General features: G+C 38.4%; 1 protein-coding gene across 2 annotated transcripts in view; it reads right to left on the bottom strand.

The window, feature by feature from the left end:
* The window catches only part of LOC148816054 (nuclear receptor subfamily 5 group A member 2-like), a 44,208-nt gene that overhangs the window by 8,066 nt on the left and 12,468 nt on the right, over positions 1 to 23,674 (bottom strand). For both annotated transcript variants that reach the window (XM_088940586.1, XM_088940588.1), the window contains exon 5: positions 1,782 to 1,901. In XM_088940586.1, coding sequence (XP_088796712.1) covers positions 1,782 to 1,901 — 120 coding nt within the window. The remainder of the gene's footprint in view (positions 1 to 1,781; positions 1,902 to 23,674) is intronic.

Consider the following 23,674-nt stretch of genomic DNA (forward strand, 5'->3'; position numbering starts at 1 on the left):
TAATTTCACAAGCACATTGGTGATGTCTAGTTTATATACCAGCATTTTCACATATAAGTAACTTTATTTCTTAGCCAAAGGAAAATAAAATAACCTCTTTAAGGGAGCTCAAAATCACTCATCTTTAACTCTTTGGGTTTCCAGAGCACAACACTGTCACTACCTCTAAGGAACCGTGGTATAAAAATATTGAAAAACCAGATCCCAAACATTTCCCACTGTACTGCTCTTTTAACCTACAGATCCGCCTTTTGAGATTGAACACAACATCGGGTCTCGAATTCATGGCGTGACAACTAATGATCCGGTACGCAAGCCGAACTTGGCAAGCATAAATTTCATAAATGAAATATTCTTCTTTTTTGCACAGGCCATCCTGCAACTTATGTCATATATTCATGTCTTTTAAAGCAGCTTTTCACAACCCATGTAAAAACCCAGCCAAGAGTCGATCATATCCAAAAAGTTCCCCACACCACGTTTTCTGTTTGGTTCTCACAGCTGCATCAGTAAATAAAGACCACAGGGCTGACTTTCGTATGGGAAAATGTGGGCCTTTAACAGAAATAAAATGAATTTTTTACTTTCTCCTCCAACCTGGGCCACATGCTGTGTGTGGACAATCCGAGGTTATCTGCGGATCGCTGTTTTTTTTTTTCCTGCACACGAAAACATCTCCGAAGACAGGCAAACAAGCGCTAGCATCTGTGTGGGTCATTTTCCGGTCATAGAAGGAATGCTGCCAGAAACTGAGCTCCTTCTGAGCATCTCGCATGGCGGCAAAATGCTAGCTACCTCACCAACGAATACAACTGAACAGAGCCTGGTTTTCGGCTAGGACTTCTAACTAATCACCCAACTAAAACCATCAGGTTATTTTCTATATCTGATTCTTATCAGATATAGATTCCATATCTGACTTAGTGACCTAAACAACTGAAGATCAGAGATGGAAATTCACATTTGAGTGGCGACTTCTGACATTAATACAGTTAATGTCTGACCACAATACAGGAAGCGAGAAAGCTTGGTCCTGATAAAATTACTACATCAAGGTCTTGTAAAACAGCACTAGAACTAGATGCTGGGCTTTGCAGGGAGGCATTTCAACACCTAATTATCTACTGATTGTTAAAAAGCTAGGCCGGACAATATAAGTGTTATTTTCGCCAAGTAATAATGTTACCTTTCCCTCAATCTACATGTATCACAACATGAAGGCGGAGTGAAGTTGCTTCTGTGCTTGATTTGATGAGCATTTCATGTACAAAATCTGGATCTGGAGGTAAACCAATGAAAATGACTAAATATGAAGGAAAGCGAATCTGCATTTTCTTAAAGCTCTGACTGCTTGTTTGTTTATAGGGTTTCTGAAAAACATTAACAACTGTATGTGGTTTTAACTTTATTTTCCAAACCATTATTAAGATTTTAGGTTGATGAACTGATATTGGTATATCACTATTAATTCCTGGGATTTTACTGTACTGAAGAGCCCCATTCAGTGCAAAACTGCTCACTCAATTACCTCATGTTCATTCGGTTTAATTGTCTAACTTCCTTTTTTGTCTGGCCATTCTTTAATTTTACACTGTGCTTCTATAAATAACCTTTTTTATGTTTTAGGAAGATCTACACACAGATGTGTTCTGTCAGTTCATACTTTATATTGAAAATGTCTGCGTATCTCTTTGGAGATGATTTTGCGTACCACCACTCAAGCAGATAATATTATCAGAAAAGCACAGCAACCTACAGTGGGCAGACTGTTGAGCTCTTACCTCTTGGCCAGTGACCAAAAGTAGACTCCCTTCTTTGCTGTGCTGTACTTGTCTGTAAAAGTGATCCAGCACGAGTAGTTCACTCCAGCAGTTATGAAGAAGCTTCATCTGGTCTCCTACCTGGAAAATTTAAAAAATTAGAAAATACCAACTAAAAAAAACAATTGTGAACATTTGATACTTTAATAGGTGTTTACTAGCAACAGCGTTGTACTTGATGGACGTTAATGATCTAGAATAAAACTTACTGCAGTCCCAATTTTGGTTATTAAATCTCCTTAACAAAATAAATAAATTAAATGACAGCATAAAAAAATTTACAAATTCGAATGAAGTGCAAAATCGTGAACCCCAGTTATTACAAATCCATGGTCTTGGTAGGAGGGAATAAGTACAGGTTGTGCAGCAGACATTTCACTGCAGAAATGTTCCAATGTGATCTGCATGCACAGTTAACAAGTAGCGCTCGTTGGCAAAACCGTCTCGAAGTCAAGAGCAGCATTTTTATTCGATTAAAAGAGATGGACTCACAAGCCTGCTTGTTTACAGTGTAATAGGGCTGCATCACATCACTGGATGTTCTGCTGCCTCGTTAATCGCAGAGCATGGCGCTGTGCATACCTGGAAAGTTCACCTATTTTGTATTGGAAATTGGAGTTTTTACAAGCTACTGTGTACATTTTTCTTTTACCATGATTGGAAATGCACTCATCTAACCCTGAAATAAATATATAAATATAAAAAAATAGCATTGCAGGAAACCCATGTGAACACAGGAAGAACATACAAACTTTACACCTTTAGCATCCCAGGCAGCAATGTCAACAACTGCACCACCATGCCACCCCTCAAAATACTTCCAGCCTCAAAATACGTGTAAAATATAATTATTATTTTTTTATGTCTGGGCTCTTTTTTTGAAAACTTTAAACCTTATTCTTAAAAGGAATGGTAACTGGGTGCATATTCTGTAGAAATCATAACAAATGCCTCAAAATGAAGGTTTGATGCTTTGCTTTGTACAGGGTGGCAATAAACAATGTTCTAAGGTTAATACTGTACATTCATTGTAAATGAATGTACAGTATTACAGTACATATTACAGTATTCCAAGGTGGCTTTGAGAAGCCACCTTTAAAGGCGCTATATAAAATAAAGTTTATTATTATTATTATTTAATAATCAGACCGTAATATGGCCCTTTGCTTTAATCTAACATCCTTTGAAACACCATACTTTTGTTGAAAAAAAAGGTATCATTCTAGTAACTGTAATGTTGTAACATACAGTAAATGTAACATAAATAACTTAACCACTGGCCAAGTGACTCTGGGGTTTGGCTGGTTGAAGATTAGTGGAGAATAATCAATTTATTCTGCAGTCCAGATTGGAATATACAGGTTTAGGAAACATTTTAAAATAATGGATAAGCAGTGATACCACTTTAGGATGTTAAATACTGTATGCGATATAGACTTTGGCTACTGAGAATGAAATCTCACCTGACAAGAGAGCAGAAATCAAAGTTTTAGCAAATTAAGACCACTACTTTCAACTGCAGCCAAACCTCACATTTCCCCAAAACTGAAAATACTGAAAACAGTCAACAAGCTTCTAATCTATATTGTGCAATTTTCATTACTCATATTTTCAATACTGTAAGGAGCAGAGAACTAGAACTTCCTAATATAAGAAAACATTTTAATGCTGTCAATTTGTTCATTAAAAGTTTAACCTATGGTTAAAAATGTCTCAATTTAATTTTGCTTAACATTTTGTAAGTCAAATCTTTTAACAATTATATGAAAATTGGGATTTAGAAGCTTTAAACCAACAGAAAAAAAATCCTTTCATATGGCCCAATAGATAATCCAATGAAAAAGCTCTGCTGTGTGCTTTGTTCCCCTGCAATTATTGCTTAGGAAAGAAACCTATACATATTCAAAGAGATATGAAGAATGTCAGTGCTGAATGCAACTATCAGTCTGTGCAGATTTTTCAAATTTCTACGAACAATGGAATAGCTTTTTAGCAAAGAAAGCTTTCTCAAATCACAATCTGTGTGATTTGTCTCTTTACGAGTGCAGCATTGCTTAGCAACCGTAACATCAGCTTCCTGTAGGGATTTAAGGTAAACATTCCAAGTCTATTCTCATACATTAAAGGCCAACAGCAGACTTCAGGCAGACATATACTGTAGCAGCACTGGTCTTAGACAAAACACTACATTCTGTTCACAGCTTTGCACTATCAAGAAAAAGGGGCACATTGAGCATAGCACAGGGGCAGCATGGTGGCCCAGTGGTCGGCATTGGTGCCTGGCAGTGTTGTGGCCCTGGGTTCAATCCCAGACTTGGGGTGCTGTCTGTGTGGAGTTTGTACGTTCTCCCTGCGTTTGCATGGGTTTCCTCTGGATGCTCTAGGTTCCTCCCACAGTCCAAAGACTTACTGGGTGGGTAATTGGGTTCTGGGAAAACTGCCCCTTTTGCAAGTGTGTGTCTATGTGCCCTGGGATGGATTAATAGCCCTTTCCAGGGTTCACCCTGCTTTGCGCCTGTTGCTTCAGATCCCCCACAACCTGGGATTAGAAAAGAGATCGACAGATGATGGTTTTAGCACAGCTATCTTTGATGTCACGCGGGATTCTGGTTTTCACTTCTCTTGAGCTATTCATCAGTTTTCAAAACAACTCAATTGTTCACTTAGCTGGACAAAATGATCACAGCTGCCATGACTTTGACTACTGAGAATATAATCTCCATTTTGGATCCATTAAGGATTAAAAACTACAAAGAAAACCTGCTCGCTAATACGGACTGGAGCATCTAAGGCCCAGAACTGGCTATTACCCATTGCAGAAAAGGGGAAAGTTACTGGAAGCTAGCTAGAAAAGATCTCAGTTTCCATTATGATATGTAAAGAGTGAACTTCCAGAGCTTTAACCTGTCAGAATAATTAGAAACGTATGTGTGTCCAGGATTAAAACAGGCTTACTTGTCTAATGCCATATCTAGCTCATAGTGAAGAGGTAGGATGTTCATGCCCTTTCCTCATTCATACCAGACAGGGACTGGATCATAGCTGCAGGTTCAGCACCATGTTCAAACCACTGTGCCACCCAGTCTCCCAGTGACACTGCAATTCTCCTGCACTGATTGTGGTGTATCACTTTACAAATCATTACGTCACAAAACCGAGGCTCTGTAAACAAACTGCTCTGCTAATTCACTTGGTTTCTCAAACCATCACAATTTGTTTCCAAATGTACAAATCCAGTCACCTGCGCATTGTGCGCATTCCGTACACAAAGCCTGGTTCCATTCTTTCTCATGAGAATGGAACTCTGTTGCCATGGCAGACATCCATGGATTCATGTCTTACGTCACAACGGAGGCCTGGACTCACTCATCGAAACCTATAAGAAAAGGCGGCTCTGACCTATCAGAACAATTAAAACGGAAATGTTTTAAAACGTTGCAAAATGAACAACGACCGATGCACAATCAAAAGCTCGTGATTGAAATTCACTGCGTTAACTGTGCACCTCCGTTTTTGGAACTGTTCCTTCTTTCTAGTGGCAGTAGAGGGCAGTATACATCAAGCTTCATTTGTTTTGACTTGTACAAAAAGCAAACCTGGGAGAAAATGTAGTCAGTGCTGCAAAGGACATCCACTTGGTTCAACTAACAACTTTCTGTATAAATTATATCATCGGCACAGAAACAATTAGCTGATTGATTTAATCAATGACAAGAATGTAGATACGATCAAGTGTTACAATACATGTAATGAGCATCACAAACGTATGCAATGCTTTCAGGACTATTCTCTACTATTATAACTAAGGTGGCTTAGTTTAAGTGAGAGGAAAAGTTTGGAATTCAACAATCATTAATTGACATTGAACAGAATCTTCAAAAGCTTCACTGCAACACCTCAAGGTACTAATGTATACATGACTAGCAAATCTGAACCATCGTAGTATCTAATCCGTTACATTCACCAGCTGAATCTGATTGAGCTGTTGTCAGGTGTTCCTCATCATTAATTTGCTCAACATGTGCTTCTCTCTACGCACTCATGAAGCTAAAAGGCTCATTTCTGTACAACAAAATGCAGAAACACAGTATTTAATGTTAAATGTTATCTTAATGCAAAATTGATATATTTCAGTCAAAATATCACCTTATATTTTTCAGACAGCTGAGAGAATAGTGTAAAATACAACAAAACAATATAGAGGGAATATATTCTTAAAAAAGGGAAAAACAGATCGTTTAAAGCTCAGTACCTCTGAAGCAAAGTATTAAAAATGGCTAAAAATGGACTGTGCAATAACATTATGACCTGTAAATGTAACGAAGAAATCCGTATACTTTATTTGAAGAAAGTAGTATACAATATGTTTCCTTTCTCATTACCTCAGATGACTACACCTTCAAACAGTCCAGTCACACATGATAATGAGAACGCCTTTGCTTACACTGAAGACCGATGAATAACAAAGAGCTTGGAGTCAGATACATGAATGAGTGCATGTATTTCACTCCAACCAATATTTCCTCTGCAGAACAGAAAGCATGTTTTCTTCTCTCTGGTTTCCTTTGTTCAGTTTAATGAGCGACATACAAAGTCTACTAGTTATGAAAGAGGTTTCTAAAGTTTTTTTAAAATGTTTGCACTCATCAACCCACTGGCAACTTAAAACTGTGAAAAATTACAGTTTGTTTCCACTCGATCATGTTGCAATACCTTGATATAATTGTAACCTGCAAAAAGCCCCACTGCATTCCCTTTGTAGTGAGCATCTGTTGCCATGGTAAGCAAGCGCACAAGACTTCACACATAATGCCTTGTGGGTTTTTTTTGTCATATAGTTAGAATAGTTAAGTACTGTATGTGTAGCCTAGCTGATTCTCACAGCCCCTGGTTTTCAAGGTGAACTGCTCTTAAACTAATGCAATACAAAATAAAACATAAAAAACAGCCAGCATTATAGCTATGGAACATTTAAAGTCTAGAAGTACAGATTAATAATTGTGAAAAGATCATATTGAAAAAAATCTAGAATCTATACAGCATAATGCAAATTATATTAAACCAATAAGCATGAACATAAGCACAATTCATTGTTACAGACAATATGCGGAGGCAAATGAATTCACTGTTCGGAACACTGATATTTGGTATGTGAGCTCCTTGCATAATTTGAGATCTTGATTTCATGCTCAATGCAGTTTATCAATGAGGGACTCTGATATGTTGTTGCAAATATGATGAAAAACTTCCCAGAAGTCATCCAAGTTGTTTGGTTGCTATTTAACCTTTTCAGAGTGTACTGTATGTCACCCGTCTGGCCTCCATGACATTCATATATCGGGGCTCTGGGAATGACGTTATATCAATGTGATTGCTCCATCAGCCTCACGACGGATTTTTCCATGTTGAAATATGAATCCCTCTCCAAAGAGATGTGTTCCTCAGGGAATTTTGACATTCCGGACCTCAATCTGCCTTTACCTCACGGTAGTCAGGTTATTTTCAACCTTCCAAGCAGCTGAGGTAATCTCCAACATCCTTAGCCAAGAAACAGCTCCACACTTGTCTTTTATCTTTCCCATATTTGCCTGGTATCTTTTGGAAACTGTTAAACCACTCTCCACTTTCAAACAAACTGCCATTAATTGTTTACAAGCAGCTCACACTTGGACCAGAAAGGACCAATTTCTCCAGGTTTGATCACTACACTGTTGCATTTCTCTTACCCATTTGAGTTCCTCTGGGTTGTACTGTAGCTTCTTCTCAGCAAAGGTTTCTGAGCAGTATCCCTCACACTGAAGCCACTCTGCACTAATCTGTCTCTTTCTCACCCTGAAGAAACATTGAGATGTGCTTGCAGCAAGGTCATCGGCAAAATCTCTACTGGATTGTTGCCTATCACAGAGAATATACTCAGGAATTTTCCAGCAGTTTTGGACTATTTGGGTTCTATTCATTGAACACTTCTACAGTCAACAGTACCAGTTTCAGGAACATTCAGCAGCATTTTGTATATATGGCCTTGGGTGAAAAGTAAAATTCGGGATGCATACTGTCAACAGGAAAGGCTTTCTTTAGCTACTGTTTCTCCAGACTCAGTCCAGAGAAGAGCATTCAGATATAGTACATGCTGGATTGTTAGGGAATGTCTTACACTGATATGTGAAACAACTGAACCTTTTTTAATCTTAAACAGAAAAGTTGACCTGGGGACCTGATACAAGTTCTCAAAATTCCTCAAAAAACGTTGGCTTGTGTATTCAACATTGAGGACACAAGGCATTTACCAAAGGATTGTGGGCATCAGCGACCCAGCCATATTGCTGAAACCAATGCCCTGGCTTCTTTCAAGAAACAGCTGGAGACGCCTGGATCAAATAACAACCCTAACTGCTCTTGTGTTTCAAAACACGGACTTTTACATGCTTGTCGTGTGTGAGTTCCTTCCCAGGAGCCGCGTTTTTTGCAAGTTTCAAATCCCAGGACTCTAAATCATGTCAATGCTTATACTTGTATCAGCTTTCTGCCGGTTTGCTACAATGGGACTGGTTGCAAGGCAATCGATTACAGTAGTTCAGGTGGGTAGCTGCGTCAGCATGCAGGGACAAGTACGCCAGGTCACCAGGCGACAATGCGGGAGTGGGAGGAGTTAAGAGCAGACGCCCAGTCTGAAGGGGCGGAGGCACTGGTGAGGTTGGCAAAAACCGAGAAAAAAGTCACAACCCCCTCCGGGACTGTCGCTGGAAGAGTCTCCCCTTGCGGGGGTCTGCCTCGGCCCTCCGGGAGGTGCTCGGCGTGTCTCAAAGGGACCCACAGCTGCTCCTTAATTAGCGTGGTTTCTAAGGTAACGTGTCGCCCTTAATCCAGAGCCCCGCCTCCACTCTGAACACGCCCGCGCGTTATGCCACAAACATAACACCAACAAGGCAACATTTCATTTTTACGTAAAGTGACATATTTCCATATTTTGTTTCTGCGTACACGTGGTAACTAAAAATTCCTGCAATTTAAAGAGCGTTTTTCACCCTAATCAGTGCTTTACCTACAGGATAATTGAATTAAGAGTTATGCCACCTCACACTCTTTATAAAAGTGCCAAGGGACCTTTAGTCAGGACCTTAGTTTAGCATGTCATCTTAAGCCTGGCTTAGCACCTGAGATCTGGTGAGGCTACAAGGCTGCTGTTGATATTTTGTACACACATAAAGCATTTGTACTTAAAAGTTTCATAAACCTTTATATAGAAAGTCTGCACACATAACTTTATGCACAAATAAAAATCATATTTAATACGATTGCAGCTATATTTTAAGATGCACCTCCCTTGGAGCTTAAAGAGTTAACATGTTTCTGTCAAAAGTGTATTTAAATTATTTAGGACTTGGTGGTACAGCACAGAAACTAAACTTATATCTCTTTCTGAACCAGATTCAACATGCTTAGTTTATTGTGAGGAATATGGCATGCCCAGTAAATCTTCCTTCCTTTTCTCTGTACAGATTAGCCACATTCAATTAAAGACTGAAGACAGATGTTTTCATTGCTGTGGCTTGAGTAATACTGTTTTTTTTCCTTAGATGTTAGACACTTTGCAAATACCCCCTTTCAAATCCCCTTTTCCGCAAATACCTGTAAGTAAATTAAAGAAAATATCAGGATTTTTTCAGAGACAGAGTATATCAGCATATTTTTATTATGATATAAGGCCCAGTGAACTAAAAGCATATTGTAATGATACACACTTTGAGAAACATGTTTCATGTAATTTTTAAGACGCTAAAAGTGAGAATTTTTTTATTGTGAAAAACATGAACAAAATATGCAGGATATATAAAGTATTTTATATTGAATTGTGAAAGATAGCTACTATTGTTTTATAGTGCCTTGCAAAAATATTCAGACGTTTCAATGGTGTCCCAATTTTGAGGAGGCAAACAATTTTGTTGATTAGCTTAAGCAATCTAAAACATCATTAAGGCATCAGCACATGGTCTACTGATTAAATGTAAAATATCCCCAGACATAATGGCAGGTATGGTGACTTTATGATTAATGTACAGAAAGACAGAGTAAAACAATAATACATCAATAATACAAGTAAAGGGGGTGTTTTACTTCAGCAAATCCCACGAGAACAATCTTTAGATGTATGTTAGATTTAGTAATGTCACTAGTGCAGTGTCCAGCCCTGGGTATTACAACCCAACCAAAATTATTATTTGGGGGTTGCTGCAGTATTCCGTGTATTAACCGATACTATTAATGGATCATTTTATTTCCAATACTCTTTATAGGACAGGTTACCTCTATGGAATATACTATTCAATATTTGAGCCATTACCATTTGACGAAGGATATAGAGTTTAAAAACTGAACTCTGCCTGGGTTTGTGTTAAGGACTCAGGGGTCTGATACAGTTCAATTACTTTATTATTTTTTACCGAACACTTATGGATTGGTGATATCACTCCAGCCTACTAACAAACAAGCATTATTTATTTTAACCAATTATTAAGTGAAACAGTCTCCACTTACTGTAACTCAACCCTCTTGAATGTGTCCCTGACATCTTTTTAAATGAGGAAAGTATATTCAAGAATATCTCACACTGACTTCAGTATGCAGGTGAGAAAGTAGTAAGTGAGATACAGTAATACAGTATACGCATGTTCTAGTATACTTTTCCAATGATGTTGATGTGTAATACAATATTTTTAACTTGAAGCAACTTTGTGTCCTCTTTAAAAATGTGGCTATTTAAAATCACATATTTTGGAGATAATACCACGGTAGTTCAAAAGGGAAGGAGGTGAGTTTTTTACCCCTTGAACTTTTCACCCCTCTCGTTTAAAACTGTCAAGTGTAGCAAGCCTTTTGCGTTGTTGACATACAAATCGTCACATAATCAGACAATAAAATAGCTAAATTTAGAAGTCTTGCAGAGAGGAGTACAGGGTTCAGCTGCAGGTGGGTGATTGGTTCAAAGGAGACTGAATGTGTTGGGCTGAGAAGTTAAAATCTCTGAAGGGGAGTACTGGCCCTGTGCCCGACTGTACTCAGTCAAATAACAGAGGATGTTAGTCAATGCCAGCCCAGCTGCACAGACATAATGAGACTTGAAGCAGAAAAGTCTGTACAAAAAGTACGATATACAGCTTGTCAAGCCTTACCTAGAAGAGAAGGCCATACTGCTCACATTTCATATGCAGTACACACCATATAGTTTTTACAGGCAATGGATCTGCCATATTAATGCCCTTTCTTTCTTCATTTCAACTCTAGATTATTATCCAAAACTGAATGTAAATGGAAACAAAATATTGTACATTAATGTCCACTGTATATACACTTCCCTACCATAATATCGGAGAAGAGTGTGGGTTGTGTTTCTTTGTGGTGTTTTTTTTATCCTCCAAGCACTGCCTGCAAACTCTTATGATAGTCTAAATGGATTCATTTATAAGATCTGCTGCTGTACAGGAAAGAGCCTGGTCTGCTACTACTTTACAGTTACTGCGAATCATGGGATATCCATGTAATGGGTCATTTTATTCCCAATATTTATTACAGGATAGGTTACCCCCTATGGAATATACTAACCCAAAATATGTTAGTCAATTAACTTACATACAGTAACTATGCAGTATTGATTAATTTCTTTTTTTGTACTTTTAAACGTCTACAATTTGTTTTAAAAAATCCTGGAGCAAAATTTGTATGGTACCATAAAGTCCTTCAAAACTGAGGTTATTTCTCAGCTTGGCCCTGTGCTGAACTTGAGTCATTTCTCCTTCCTATCTTGTGATAGACAATGTTGTTTGGGGATTACTAGATGGGGAGGCCATAAGATTTCAATAAGATCTCCCTTACCTAAAACCTAGCACTGATAATATGTCAAAGCATGCGATTACACTAAAACTTGAAACTTTTTAACAGCCTCTGCTGGCTTGGCAGACGTCTAGGAACAAGCAGATCTTGTGACATTCTTTTCTTATACTGGAGGCAGATTTGCTACACAGGTAGCCAAACTTAATCACGTCACATATACCATCTGACATTTCTGGAATATGCTTAGAAAACGCTTCCAACAGAGCCCCCAAATGGTACATTATTTCTACACATTTTAAAAATAAAACATACTTTTTTAATAGAGTGACGTAAACGTGATAATGACCAACTCCTACCGTAGAAGGTAGGATGTTAGTAACAAAACCTTAATACTGACCACTGCCTGAACTATGCTCTTAACCTTGGGTTTAGAAATACGTTATATTTTTATAACGGTTTGCGACATCATTAGTGACATGTTAATTGACTGTTTGTTGACCACTAGAATGGAGACTACTACATCTTAACTGTAACCAAGCAGTCATTGGGGCTGAATCTGAGTGACTTCTTTGAATGCCAATTAAATGCTATTTTTATTCAATATATGTCATAGAACATGGTGGCACAGAAGTTACCCTTGGTGCCTCACAGTACTGGTGTCCAGACTCAATTCCAGCGGTGCTGTCTGGGTGGAGTTTGAATGTCCTTCCCATGTTCACCTGGGTCTCCCCCGGGTGCTCAGCTTTCTTCCCACAGTGCAAAGATGTAGGGTAGGTTGATTGGCTTCTGGGAAAACTGGCCCTGGTGTGGGTGTGTGAGTCTGTGTCTGCCCTGTGATGGACCGGTGTCCCGTCCAGGGTGTACCCTGCCTTGTGCCCGTTGCTTGCTGGGATAGGCTACAGCTTTCCTGCGACCTTATTCTGGATGAAGCAGTTTCAAAAATGGATGGGTAGGTGGGTGGATAAGTGATGAAATATTTTGTATAATTAAGATAATTATTAATGCAGTGGAATCATGGGATATCCATGCAATGGCTATACTGTATTCCAAATACTGTATGACATTTTACAGCTATATTTACAATAAAGAGGCCATGTTATATCTGCTTTTCATATTATTGCTAAAATATAGGTAATGGTGGTTTGGAACAAGCTGCCCAGCCATGTTCTCAAAGCTGATACCAGTTGAAACAGCTGGATGAGCTGCCTGATTAAATTAGCTACTACCAAGCAACAAGCTAGATGGTCAGAATGGACTCTCATGTGCAAATGTTTTAGTCTTCATATTTTTGAAACAATACTGAAGTATTTACGAAGCCTTTTGGTCTTGAAAATGTTGAAATAATGCATTTTGAAGTCTGTTTTATATAAAAAGGGTAATTGAGAAAAACCGCATTCTAATGTACCTGCACTCTTATTTAACATTTTTCAAACAAATGTCAAATGCAGTGTTTTTTTTAATTTATTGACAGAAACTAGAAATAAATTGTGCATTTTATGAAAAAGGTTCCTGTAAACCACAATGCCGAATGGGAAACAGTGATTCCTAATGAGAATGTGAAGACACAAACTTTGACAAGTGTGAAATCTCTCGGTGTTTTTTGGCTCTAGGGTGTCTCATTTGTCAAACACCGTGTGCTTTATTATCTGTGGCACTGAAAAGAACACCACTATCCACTGCGTGTTACAGACTGTGGGGGGATGACTATTCTTTTGAGAAAAAAAACATTGGTAACTAAGGTGAACGGACAATTTCATAAGATAAGGTTCATACCGATTAAACTAGGGGGAAAAATCTTTCACATAAATCTGTTGCAATATCCCTTGATGAAACCAAAGAACAACTGACCAGAATAGTAGATTCAAAATTCAGAGTGATTTCACATCAATGTGCATTGAGAAAAGTTTCTTAATCAAGACACTACTTAGACTGGCAGAAACTAGCATTCGGTATCGGAGGTGTGTGATAAGAGCTGGCACTGTCTAAGGTTCAACTAGACATATTTTATCAAGCTATAAATTGCATCATCACCATCTGCTATAACAATTCCATTCAAGAGGTGTTTTAAATAAATTCCATTTTGTCAGTCGCTGGAGGGCTTCATCCAATACAGGGTCACAGGGGAGCCGGAGCCTATCCTGGCCAGCAACAGGCACAAAGTAGGATACACCCTGGACAGGATGCCAGTCCACAAGCGCACAATGGACACCAACGCACACGCTCACACCAGGGCCAAATGTCCCCAGAAGCCAATTAACCTACCAGTATGCCTTTGGACTGTGGAAGGACACCGGAGCACCTGGAGGAAACCCACATGCACGTGGGGAGAACATACAAACTCCACACAGATAGAATTCCAGGTCCAGAATTGAACCCAGGGCCGCAGCGCTGCGAGGCAGCGATGCCAACCACTGCGCTTCTGTGCCACGAACACTGAGCTCAATGCTGTGCAAATGCAGTCAACAGCGCTTCAGTAATTTCCTTCGATACAGCTGCCAGTTACCTCAAGACAAGTGTGTCCAATCCAGTTCCTGGAGGGCTAGTGTGAAAGCAGGTTTCCATTCCAATTCACCACTTAACAACATAAACCAACTGGTTACAGGCTTGACTGGACCAATCGAACTGTTCTTCCCAGCTCTCCAGGCATTAGTGCTTTTAAACTGCTGTTTTACTGCTTTAGACCTAGAAAACCTGCAGACGCACCAGGTCTTCAGTACCACATCTGGGCACTCCCTCCTAAAGCAAATTTTACATTTACTAAATAACCTTTATCTTATATTAGTCTCCAATGCATTAATCCCATTTACATCTACTCATGCTAATTTGTGTTCCCTCCACGATGAGATATGACATTTTCCAAACTGAGATTTACCTGTTTAACTAAACCGTTTCAATTGAAATCCAGTCATATTTCATACTCGATTCAGGCAAAGCCTATAGTAGCCTGCTCCTTTTATTCAAATCCCCATACATTCTGTTAAAAGAGTCTAGTTCCTTCCTCTTTGTTCACAGACAAAAAACTACACAACCAAAACATTTCCTTCAAAACACTTGAAGCCTTAGGCAACTACAATAAAAAATGATCATTAGAAGTTTAAGGATTAAACCTCATATCTTATATATTAAACCAAATAAGTTGTTTCATTTTGTGCTTCCTGTTTAAAGAGTAAAATGCTTCACAGTGAAAATACTCCCACTTTAAGGAAGAAGGTGCCAGTCTTGCCCTCACACACTTGTGCATGATGTCCTGTGCTATATTTCTTCTCCACTGCAAGTGGCAGCCATAGCTTTTCTGACACATCTCATCTCAACTCAGTTTAACGGGGTATTTACGAGTGTCAGGAATGACCCCTTTCACCTCCTCACCTCTCTAGTACTCTTTCACCTTTCATCTTGCCTATTAAACAAGCCTGGAGATCCACACACCCATTGTTGGCCTGCAATATCAGTCTAGCAGCTGAAGGCCAGTGTAGTCAGTAATTCTGGATTGCATGACATAGAGAAACTGTTAGTGCACCTCCCTAATAGCTCGCCAGAAGGCTTGTCACTCGTTTGTCAGGCATGGCTGACAGAATTATGGTTCCTTAAATGAAACAATATATCTTTGGAAGTCAAGTATCTTTTTTTTTTAGGTTGGGGCATGGCACAAAACGTCTTTATCTGTTCAGAGACCACAAGTGGACGTTAAAGGGCTCACTGACCTGGTGTACTTCCTAACGCACACACAAACTCCAGGACAACAAGCTCTCCCTCAGGACAACAAGCAGGGCTTTGCGAGATAATTTGTTCATCACTGGACTGCAACTTGTACTTACAGACTGAGTGCTAAAAACACACTAGTAAGCATTACCCAGTAAAACTGATTCTTATAGAGTGAGTTCTTTGCTCCTTTATGTTTAGATACAGTGTGCAATACTTTACCATTTAAAGTAACATACAATCACAGGGAAGGAGCACACTTAAACTGCTTTTGTGTTTAAAATATAACTTGTTTTTAAGCCCACCTGGGTTTTGTAATGATTAACCATTTCCATCTTACACAGAAGAGCATCAAAATTAACATTATATTTTAACAATTTTAAGCTATGGAGCTCATATTTTTGAATGAAAGAAGCCAAACTGTGGTTTTCTGTTGTTTTATAGTACCTTTTTTTACTTTGCTACCACTTTTGACTGATATCACATCCTTATGAATACTAATTTTTTACACTTGGCTAGACCATTTTTAAAACACACCCATCCTTCCATTTTCAAACTCGTCCAATACAGAGTCACAGGGGAGCTGGAGCTGAACACGCTATCCGCAGGGCACACGCACGCACACCAGGGCCAGTCTTCCCAGAGGCCAATTAACCTGCTAGTATGTTCCTCACAGACAGCACCCCAACCCTGGACACCAGCGCTGTGAAGCAGCAATGCTAATGCTAAGATAAATACTGTACTACCGTGCCCCTAAATTAAACACAAAATAAATTTCACCAAAAACAATTGTTCAGTTAATAACAGAAAAGGTCTTCCAAGTGTCTTGATATACAGGTTGAACTCTTCTATCCATAAAGCATTACAATCTTTAGTGCTAATTAGATTCCCCAAGAGGAATAATAATAATAATTGCTTACACTTTAGTGATTTTCTGGACACTCCACTCAAAAGTGCTTTACAGGTAATGGGGACTCCTCCCTCCACCACCAGTGTGCAGCACCAGTACGCTCCCCACACACCAGCTATTAGAGAGGAGAAAAACAGAGTGATGAAGCCAGTTCATAGAGGGGGGTTATTAGGAGGCCATGACTGGTAAAGGCCAATAGGAAATTTGGCCAGGACCCTGGGGTAACACCCCTACTCTTTTCAAGAAACTCCCTGGGATTTTTAATAACCACAGAGAGTAAGGACCTCACTTTCACGTTTCATCCAAAGGACGGCGCCTTTTTACAGCATAGTGTCCCCGCCACTGTACTGGTGCATTAGGACCCACACAGACCGCAGGGTGAGCACCCCCTACTGGCCCCACTAACACCTCTTCCAGCAGCAACCTTAGTTTTTCCTAGGAGGTCTCTCAGCCAGGTACTGACCAGTCTCACACCTCCGGAGCTTCAGTGTGCTGCCAGGTGTGAGTTGCAGGTTGATAAGGCTGCAGGTAAGAGAAAGTGCACAGGGTTGGATGTGCTAGAATTGGCCAATTCATGGTATAGACCCACAGGGCTTCCAGTCAGCCGAGGGTGATGCCTAGAGGGAAAGGCTGTTCCCTGGGCCTGTGATCCCTGCAAGGCCTTGTGGATGAGCTCGTACGAGCAGTGTGTTTGCAAGTCCTTATCAAGCAGCCAGCCAGTTCTGAAAACAAAAACAAACACAGTGGCGTACTGTTTTGTCACCGCTCCCTCTCAATACCAGCGTCCTGGGTTTGATCCAAGCATTTGGTGCCCTTCTGTGCGAAGCCTGTATGTTCTCCCCAAGTTTGTGTGGGTTTTTGCCAGGTGCTCTGGTTTCCCTCCCACCTCTCAAAGACACGCATGGTGGGTTTGACTCTGGATGTTTCCCCTTGGGGTTTGTCCCCGCAAGGAAGGTGGATGGGCTCCCCATCTCGTTACTTGCCTTTGAGCAGAGTGGTTTTGGTACATCCAACACTTAGAGTTAGTTCTTATTATGGAATTACATGGACGTGGATGGAAAACAGAAAATAACTCATGTTGCAGTCTGTGTCAACTTCACATAACCTTAGGGACTGCTCCCTGAATGCCTCTGAGCATGTGTGTGAGAACTGGATCGATACCTCAAAGGTCCCTTCCACCACCCTGACTCTCTTTTGCATGTATGTGCTGAAATCGCCACAGGGGCTTTTCTCCAGGTAAATAAAACTGCAGTTGTTCCCTGCACAGTAGCTTCCTGATCCAGGATTAAAAACCATTCTGTCACAATGTCTAGACCAATACACCTGCCCGACAGAAAGACAAAGATGTGGAAAAAGCATATCAACACATAAAGAATACACTTCATGTCATAGGGCAAAGGCTGTATGTACAGTACCAAGGGGATCATTTTACCACTACAAAGGCAAAATGATTTTTTTGGTTTAATTCTAAACTCCGGCTCAGCGAAAGCTTCCCCCATCATATGGTGTGCATGTGTGTTTTCTTGTTTTCCTGCTTAAAATTGTTGTTGTTGATGTTGTATTTAAGCCCTGAGCCCACTTTGTCCACACTGTTTTTTTTTGTTTATATTAGATATAAACATTTTCTTTAAGCAATTTCTTCCTCCCTTCCAAATATGCCAGCTTGTATTAGGTTTACTGGATGTATTTTGTTTCACTAAGTCTCATCTTGGTCATAGCAGAAGACAGCTCAAGGAATTGGCATTATTGTGCCATATAATGCAGAAACACTAGACATTTCTGCATTAAACTGAGATTTCTAAACTAATCCAGTATCAAATTAGATGTTGCTCTTACTACTTACAGTATACAGCTCGTGATTTGGATCGACTGAATCCATTCAATTCAATTCATTCACTGGCATGTATTATCATGTTAGCACACTCACTGGATTCTGGATAATCTTGGATTTTTTTTTTCAGATATTTATGGGAATATTGACACCCAATGCAAACTGCATTAAATAAACAACTGTCACCTTATAACTGCATTTAAATACAGCTTTCATTTCACAGAAACAGCATGGCAATGTGTACAATTTCAGAAATGAGCCCCCAGAGACCAACAACATTAAATCCATGTTTCTCTGATAGGCTTACTCCACAGCTTGTTGTTAAATTTCACAGCAATAAAACAAGATGATGCCACTCTCCTAGAGAATTCATTGAATCTAAAATGTGCTTTGGAAGATTTTCAATCTCTATAATTGGCCATTAAAGCTGACTAAATGTGCACGGCAAGTTTTGCTTTTTGCAAGTACGTATAGTGCAAATTGTGCCGCAGTTTTCAAAATTATTTTTAAACCCCTGTGGATTTTCTAAAACTACATGTAAGTAAAAGAGGAAGCATCTCAAGTATGTTTTCTCTTGCTACTTACAGTATCAGCTTTAAACTTGTAAAATAACCTTCAAAGGAGCAGAATCTGTTTCAACTGTAAAAACAGATGGATTTCATATTCCACATGGCCCAACACAGATTTTATTTTGCAAAGATACAGGGTCCTGGGATTTGATTTCAGCACGAAAGCTGACACATTAACCTTGTAATGACTGGAAGCTGGAAAAAAAAGCTGAAAAAATATAACACTTTCATACAGATCTTTTATAAAGGAAACTTAATTGCATCATACCCTTCACCTTTTCTAGTTAGTAAAAAATGTATATTATCTGCGTCTGGAAACATCATTTCAGAAATATGTTTCCAGAGCTCAGGAGCGCTGGCTGTCATTATTTTACAGTTCATTCTGTATGAATATTGCAGTCGTTATTTCCAAGCTTCCGAATTAAAAGTCAACATGCTTTTTGACCTGCAGAAATGGAGAACCACATTGTCTGGTACTGGAGCTGGTTGTTTTTCACCACATGCTATATTTACATTAAACACCTGCGACAGTGAATTAGAACACAGACTGGAGTAAACACAGACTTCCACTGGGTAGCAGAGAAGGTCCTGCAGACACAGGGACTGACCTGACAGCGCCTGTGTGAACAGGCACACTACACAGACCTTGCAGGTTAACTTGTGGGCACTCAAAGCAGTGATGGGACTAACATTATCACTGAAAATATGAATAGGAAGGGCTTGTCAACAGTACTGTTTACATGGAAATGACAGTTTTTAATATGTTAAAGGACTCGGAATGAATGATTGATCACTTTGTGATATAGCAGTTACCTACTGTATGTACTGGTTAAGAGCAGGGGTTTACAGAGCTTTTACTTCAGGACATCAACAATTTGGCACAGTTTCACAGTGAAACAGAGCTAAAGTAAACGGGCACATTATCTTCTTGCTGCTTTTATATTTTGCTGTTTTCACACAGCACTCTCCAACTGTTACTTAAACCACAATTAAAGCCTATTATTAAAATAACTATAGAGTATATGTACAGTAACTACTGTACATATAACATTTTCTGGAAAGACAAAATCTTCATAACTGTGATATGTGTACATAATATTTGCTATGTGTTGACTGTTAAACAAGTTATATACATATCAAGTTCTTGATTCTTTTCCCACTTTAAACTTTAATCTATTCCCTTTATCTCTTCCTATTATTATCTTCATAGTGTCATACAGAACGAAAGCACATCATTTTAAAAGAGATTATAGGAAAACATTTTTTTTAAATAAGCTATCCAGTGCTTTAGGAAACAGGTGTGTTACAGGTACTGAAATTCAAATAAAAAATTTATTACAATTGAATGCATTTATTACAATTATTAATCATGTCTACAGTCAGGAAATGCACGCATGAACATTTAAGATGTGGCTAATGTGATTTAGCATTTGCTTCAACTATAATATACTTTCTGCAGCAAACTAGGCTAGTATCCAGTTTAGAAAAGGAAAAAGTCTTGTTAGCATGTCACTTTGTTCAATTCCCAGTGCTGTCATAGACTCACTGCACGTTAGCATGAAATTATTTTAATTTATTGGTTTTATAACAGGGCAGGTGCATTTATCCATGGAGCCCATTTATAACATGACCTAGTGCCCTAGTTGGTTACATTTTATTACCATAAAAGCAGAGTGCATAAATACATCACAGGTTAAGATATTACAATTAGAGTATTGCCAAAACAATAAAACACATTTTGAAATGACAAATTATCAAATAAAGAAAACATGAGACTTAAACTGACTGCATTCATGAGAAACCTGAAAATGGTCACTTGATTATTTACTGCTCCTACACGTACTGGAGTATCGGTATGTGGCTCCGTGCAAAAGGCCTAATATATGCTGTTGCTTGATGTTAAGAGGCTCATGGAAAAAAGACCAACAGAAATTCTACCTACAATAATGAATTGTTACGGTGATGCTTATTAACACTTTACCAAACAATACAAAGGGACAACACTGTATTAAGCTCTTAATGATCAAACAAGCACAATGAGTTCAATAACCAACTCTCACTGTTCCCTCATTCTTAAACAGAACCACTTTCATATACTCGGGGTGCAGTATACTGTATTAAACATGTTGTTTGTTGTATAATAGATAAATTATGCTACAAAAAAATGTAGCCGACTGGTTCGTAAAGTATTAGGATGAAAAAAAAAATCACCTTTAAGCGTTCAGCAAACACAGAAGAGAACTGAATACTTGGGCCTCTTAATTCATCAACTAAGCCATTCACTGCAAATTGATTTATACACAGAAATACACTTTTACTTGTATCAGAGCACTGAAATTTATAACACATAATCTACAAGGCAATTTCTCATTGCCAGTATTTGTTTTTCCACATTCAGTAAAAATACAATACTTGAGCACTACAGAGAAGGCTCACATTTTAGTCTTATCTGTATGATGGAATGCAATTACTGGACAAAAAAATGTAAGGGGAATCTTTCCTGGCAAGTACATCTGTCTTTGTTTTCTCTCAATAGATGAGTTTTAAGTTTCATTATTGCTGTGAAGAATCGCTAGGGATCTTTCCAGAAACAGAGACGTAATATTTCTATACTGGAAGTCTTTTTTGTAATTGCACAATTTATTTCTTCTTACTTTGATAAAGAAATCAATTTTGTTTGCCATAAATGAAAATTTAATGCAACTCTTTTGTTTGCACATACAGTATATACAAAGTCCACTCCAGCTGTACATTAACAGTTTGGCACAGACAAATATGATTTTCCCTTGGCTTTCACAACCAGGGTTGTGGATAAGACTTCCCTTTTACAAAATGTCTCATTACAAGGGAGACACAAAGAGAAAGCTGAAGAGGACGAAACAGACACTATTTTGAAATTTGAATTGTTTCAGGGAAGATTTTAATTTTTGAATTGTAACATTTCTGCTTGTTTGACACATCGATCATGATCACCAGCAATATTCAGTGATGATTTGCTATTGAATAACAGTGAATCCTTTTATCGTAGAATAACTTAGCAAGTGTCTAAACGGCTAAGGAAAATTAGACATGAACATTGAACTAAGCTTTAAAATTGAGGAAAGTAATGTGGTACAGAACAGAAAACTCATCATGATGAATACCAAAAATCCACTTAGCGTAGTTTGGGCTAGTTTCATCCTAGTTTCACTTGAAAATCTTGCATAAATCCTACAATAGATTTGTCCGTTATTTTTGCAAAAATATTAGATCTGTCACAGAATTACTTACAGTTCTATACATGGTTCACAGAAATATTGGCAAGAAAATCAAGCAAAGGGGTCAAGCAAAACATTTTGAAAAGTAGAGTCTTAATTTCACATTTCCTACCCTTTCAAGTGATATAGTTTACTGAGGTTTATAAAGTAGTTTTGTACTGTTGTTTTTTCATCTGTTCCTGAGATGTTATCATCTACACAGAGAATGCAATTAACTAGTTTCGTCATAGGCCTACAATATTTATGGGTAACAACAATTCGCCTAAGCATTTACGGTTGAACCTGAATCACCTTGTGTCTTCTATAAGTACAGGTGCTATGCAGTAGTTGATAATGTTGTCATGTTTACAGTTGCTGCAATACCATGGTAAATGAGAATGTAGGTATAATTTTACAATTGTTTCTTCAGTTAATTAAAGCAAAATGCAGCGGGCAGAAAATACTAAAAAGGACATGCAGGGTATACTATTCCATTCCATAATAAATCGTGATTTATTATGGAGTAATCCTGGCTACCAAATTCAATCTAAATGTTCAACTGACAGGCAATATGCAGAGGGCAAGACTATTTTTGATTTTTGTCAGTGTATTGTTGACCTGCCATACACAAGTGGAGGGTCTATTTTATTAATAGAAGGGTTATCATTAATTTGACAAACAGGTACCGTAAAGCCTGATCAACATAAGCCAAGCATAAAGGGAGGAAGGAAGCATGTCTTACGTGTATAAGTTTTGCAGTCAGTAAAGAAAAAGCAATAAACAAGGCCAACTGAATGCATAAAATCACAATACTGCTAGAAAAACGTTACAGATTTTCAATCGCGTAAACAATAAAGCAAATGACACAGGGCTTTTTGCCTTTAAACATGAGCCTATACTTTTCAAACCCTTATCTTGTGAACAATCATCCCATTGTCTAAATTATCTGATTTTTGCACAAACAACAAATGAGCTGGGCTCCCAAAATTAACCCAGAACACTGGTATCACTTGACTGCAAGGCACACATATTGCGTATGAAAAGAACTTTGCATGTGTCAGTTTCCTCTGACCCTAGTTTAGGCTCAAGTGTTTTTATTTTAGGAAAGAAAATTGTGCCAAGCCATGCTATAATTCTCTGTCTTGACAACGCTCATGAGAAAACCCCTATTGGCTGCAGGGTTTTTGCCATGTTTAATGTCATGCATTTTATCAAGAAGGTTCTAACCCTGCTATGGGAAATGTAGCCTTAGCCATGATTGTATATTAAGATATCTGACAATTTTCAAAGTTAAAAGCCAAAGAGAAGGTAAAATATCAAGAGTAAAACCTGAAAATGATGACATTAAAAGAGTTATGATAATGCTATATAAAACATACAAAAGTATTCGTATTACTATTATGTAGAATGTATTTGTTTTGCAGACGTCCTTATTCAGGGCAAATAAACAATAAGGAAATCTGACATTAAATGTAAGCTTAAGGAACAACTTTATGGGTACAATAAGGTAAAATTACATAAATGAATTACTGGAAATGACATTGAAGCTACAGCTGGATAAACCATCTGCCATGCAAACAAATAAATAAAACAGAATGTAAAAAACATTTAAAAGCAACTGCCAAAATATCTAGCTGATGATTGGTGGAATATCACAGATGCAGATCATGCTTCTAAATATATTCATATGGATGAAAGTGCATTTCTGTCAACTGCTACACTATAGCATAACAAATTCTGGCATTAGCAATCAGTATACTCTAAATTCTCGTGGGCTGTTA

The sequence above is a fragment of the Atractosteus spatula genome, chromosome 23, assembly GCF_055471065.1.
Source record: "Atractosteus spatula isolate fAtrSpa1 chromosome 23, fAtrSpa1.hap1, whole genome shotgun sequence".
Lineage (NCBI taxonomy): Eukaryota > Metazoa > Chordata > Actinopteri > Semionotiformes > Lepisosteidae > Atractosteus > Atractosteus spatula.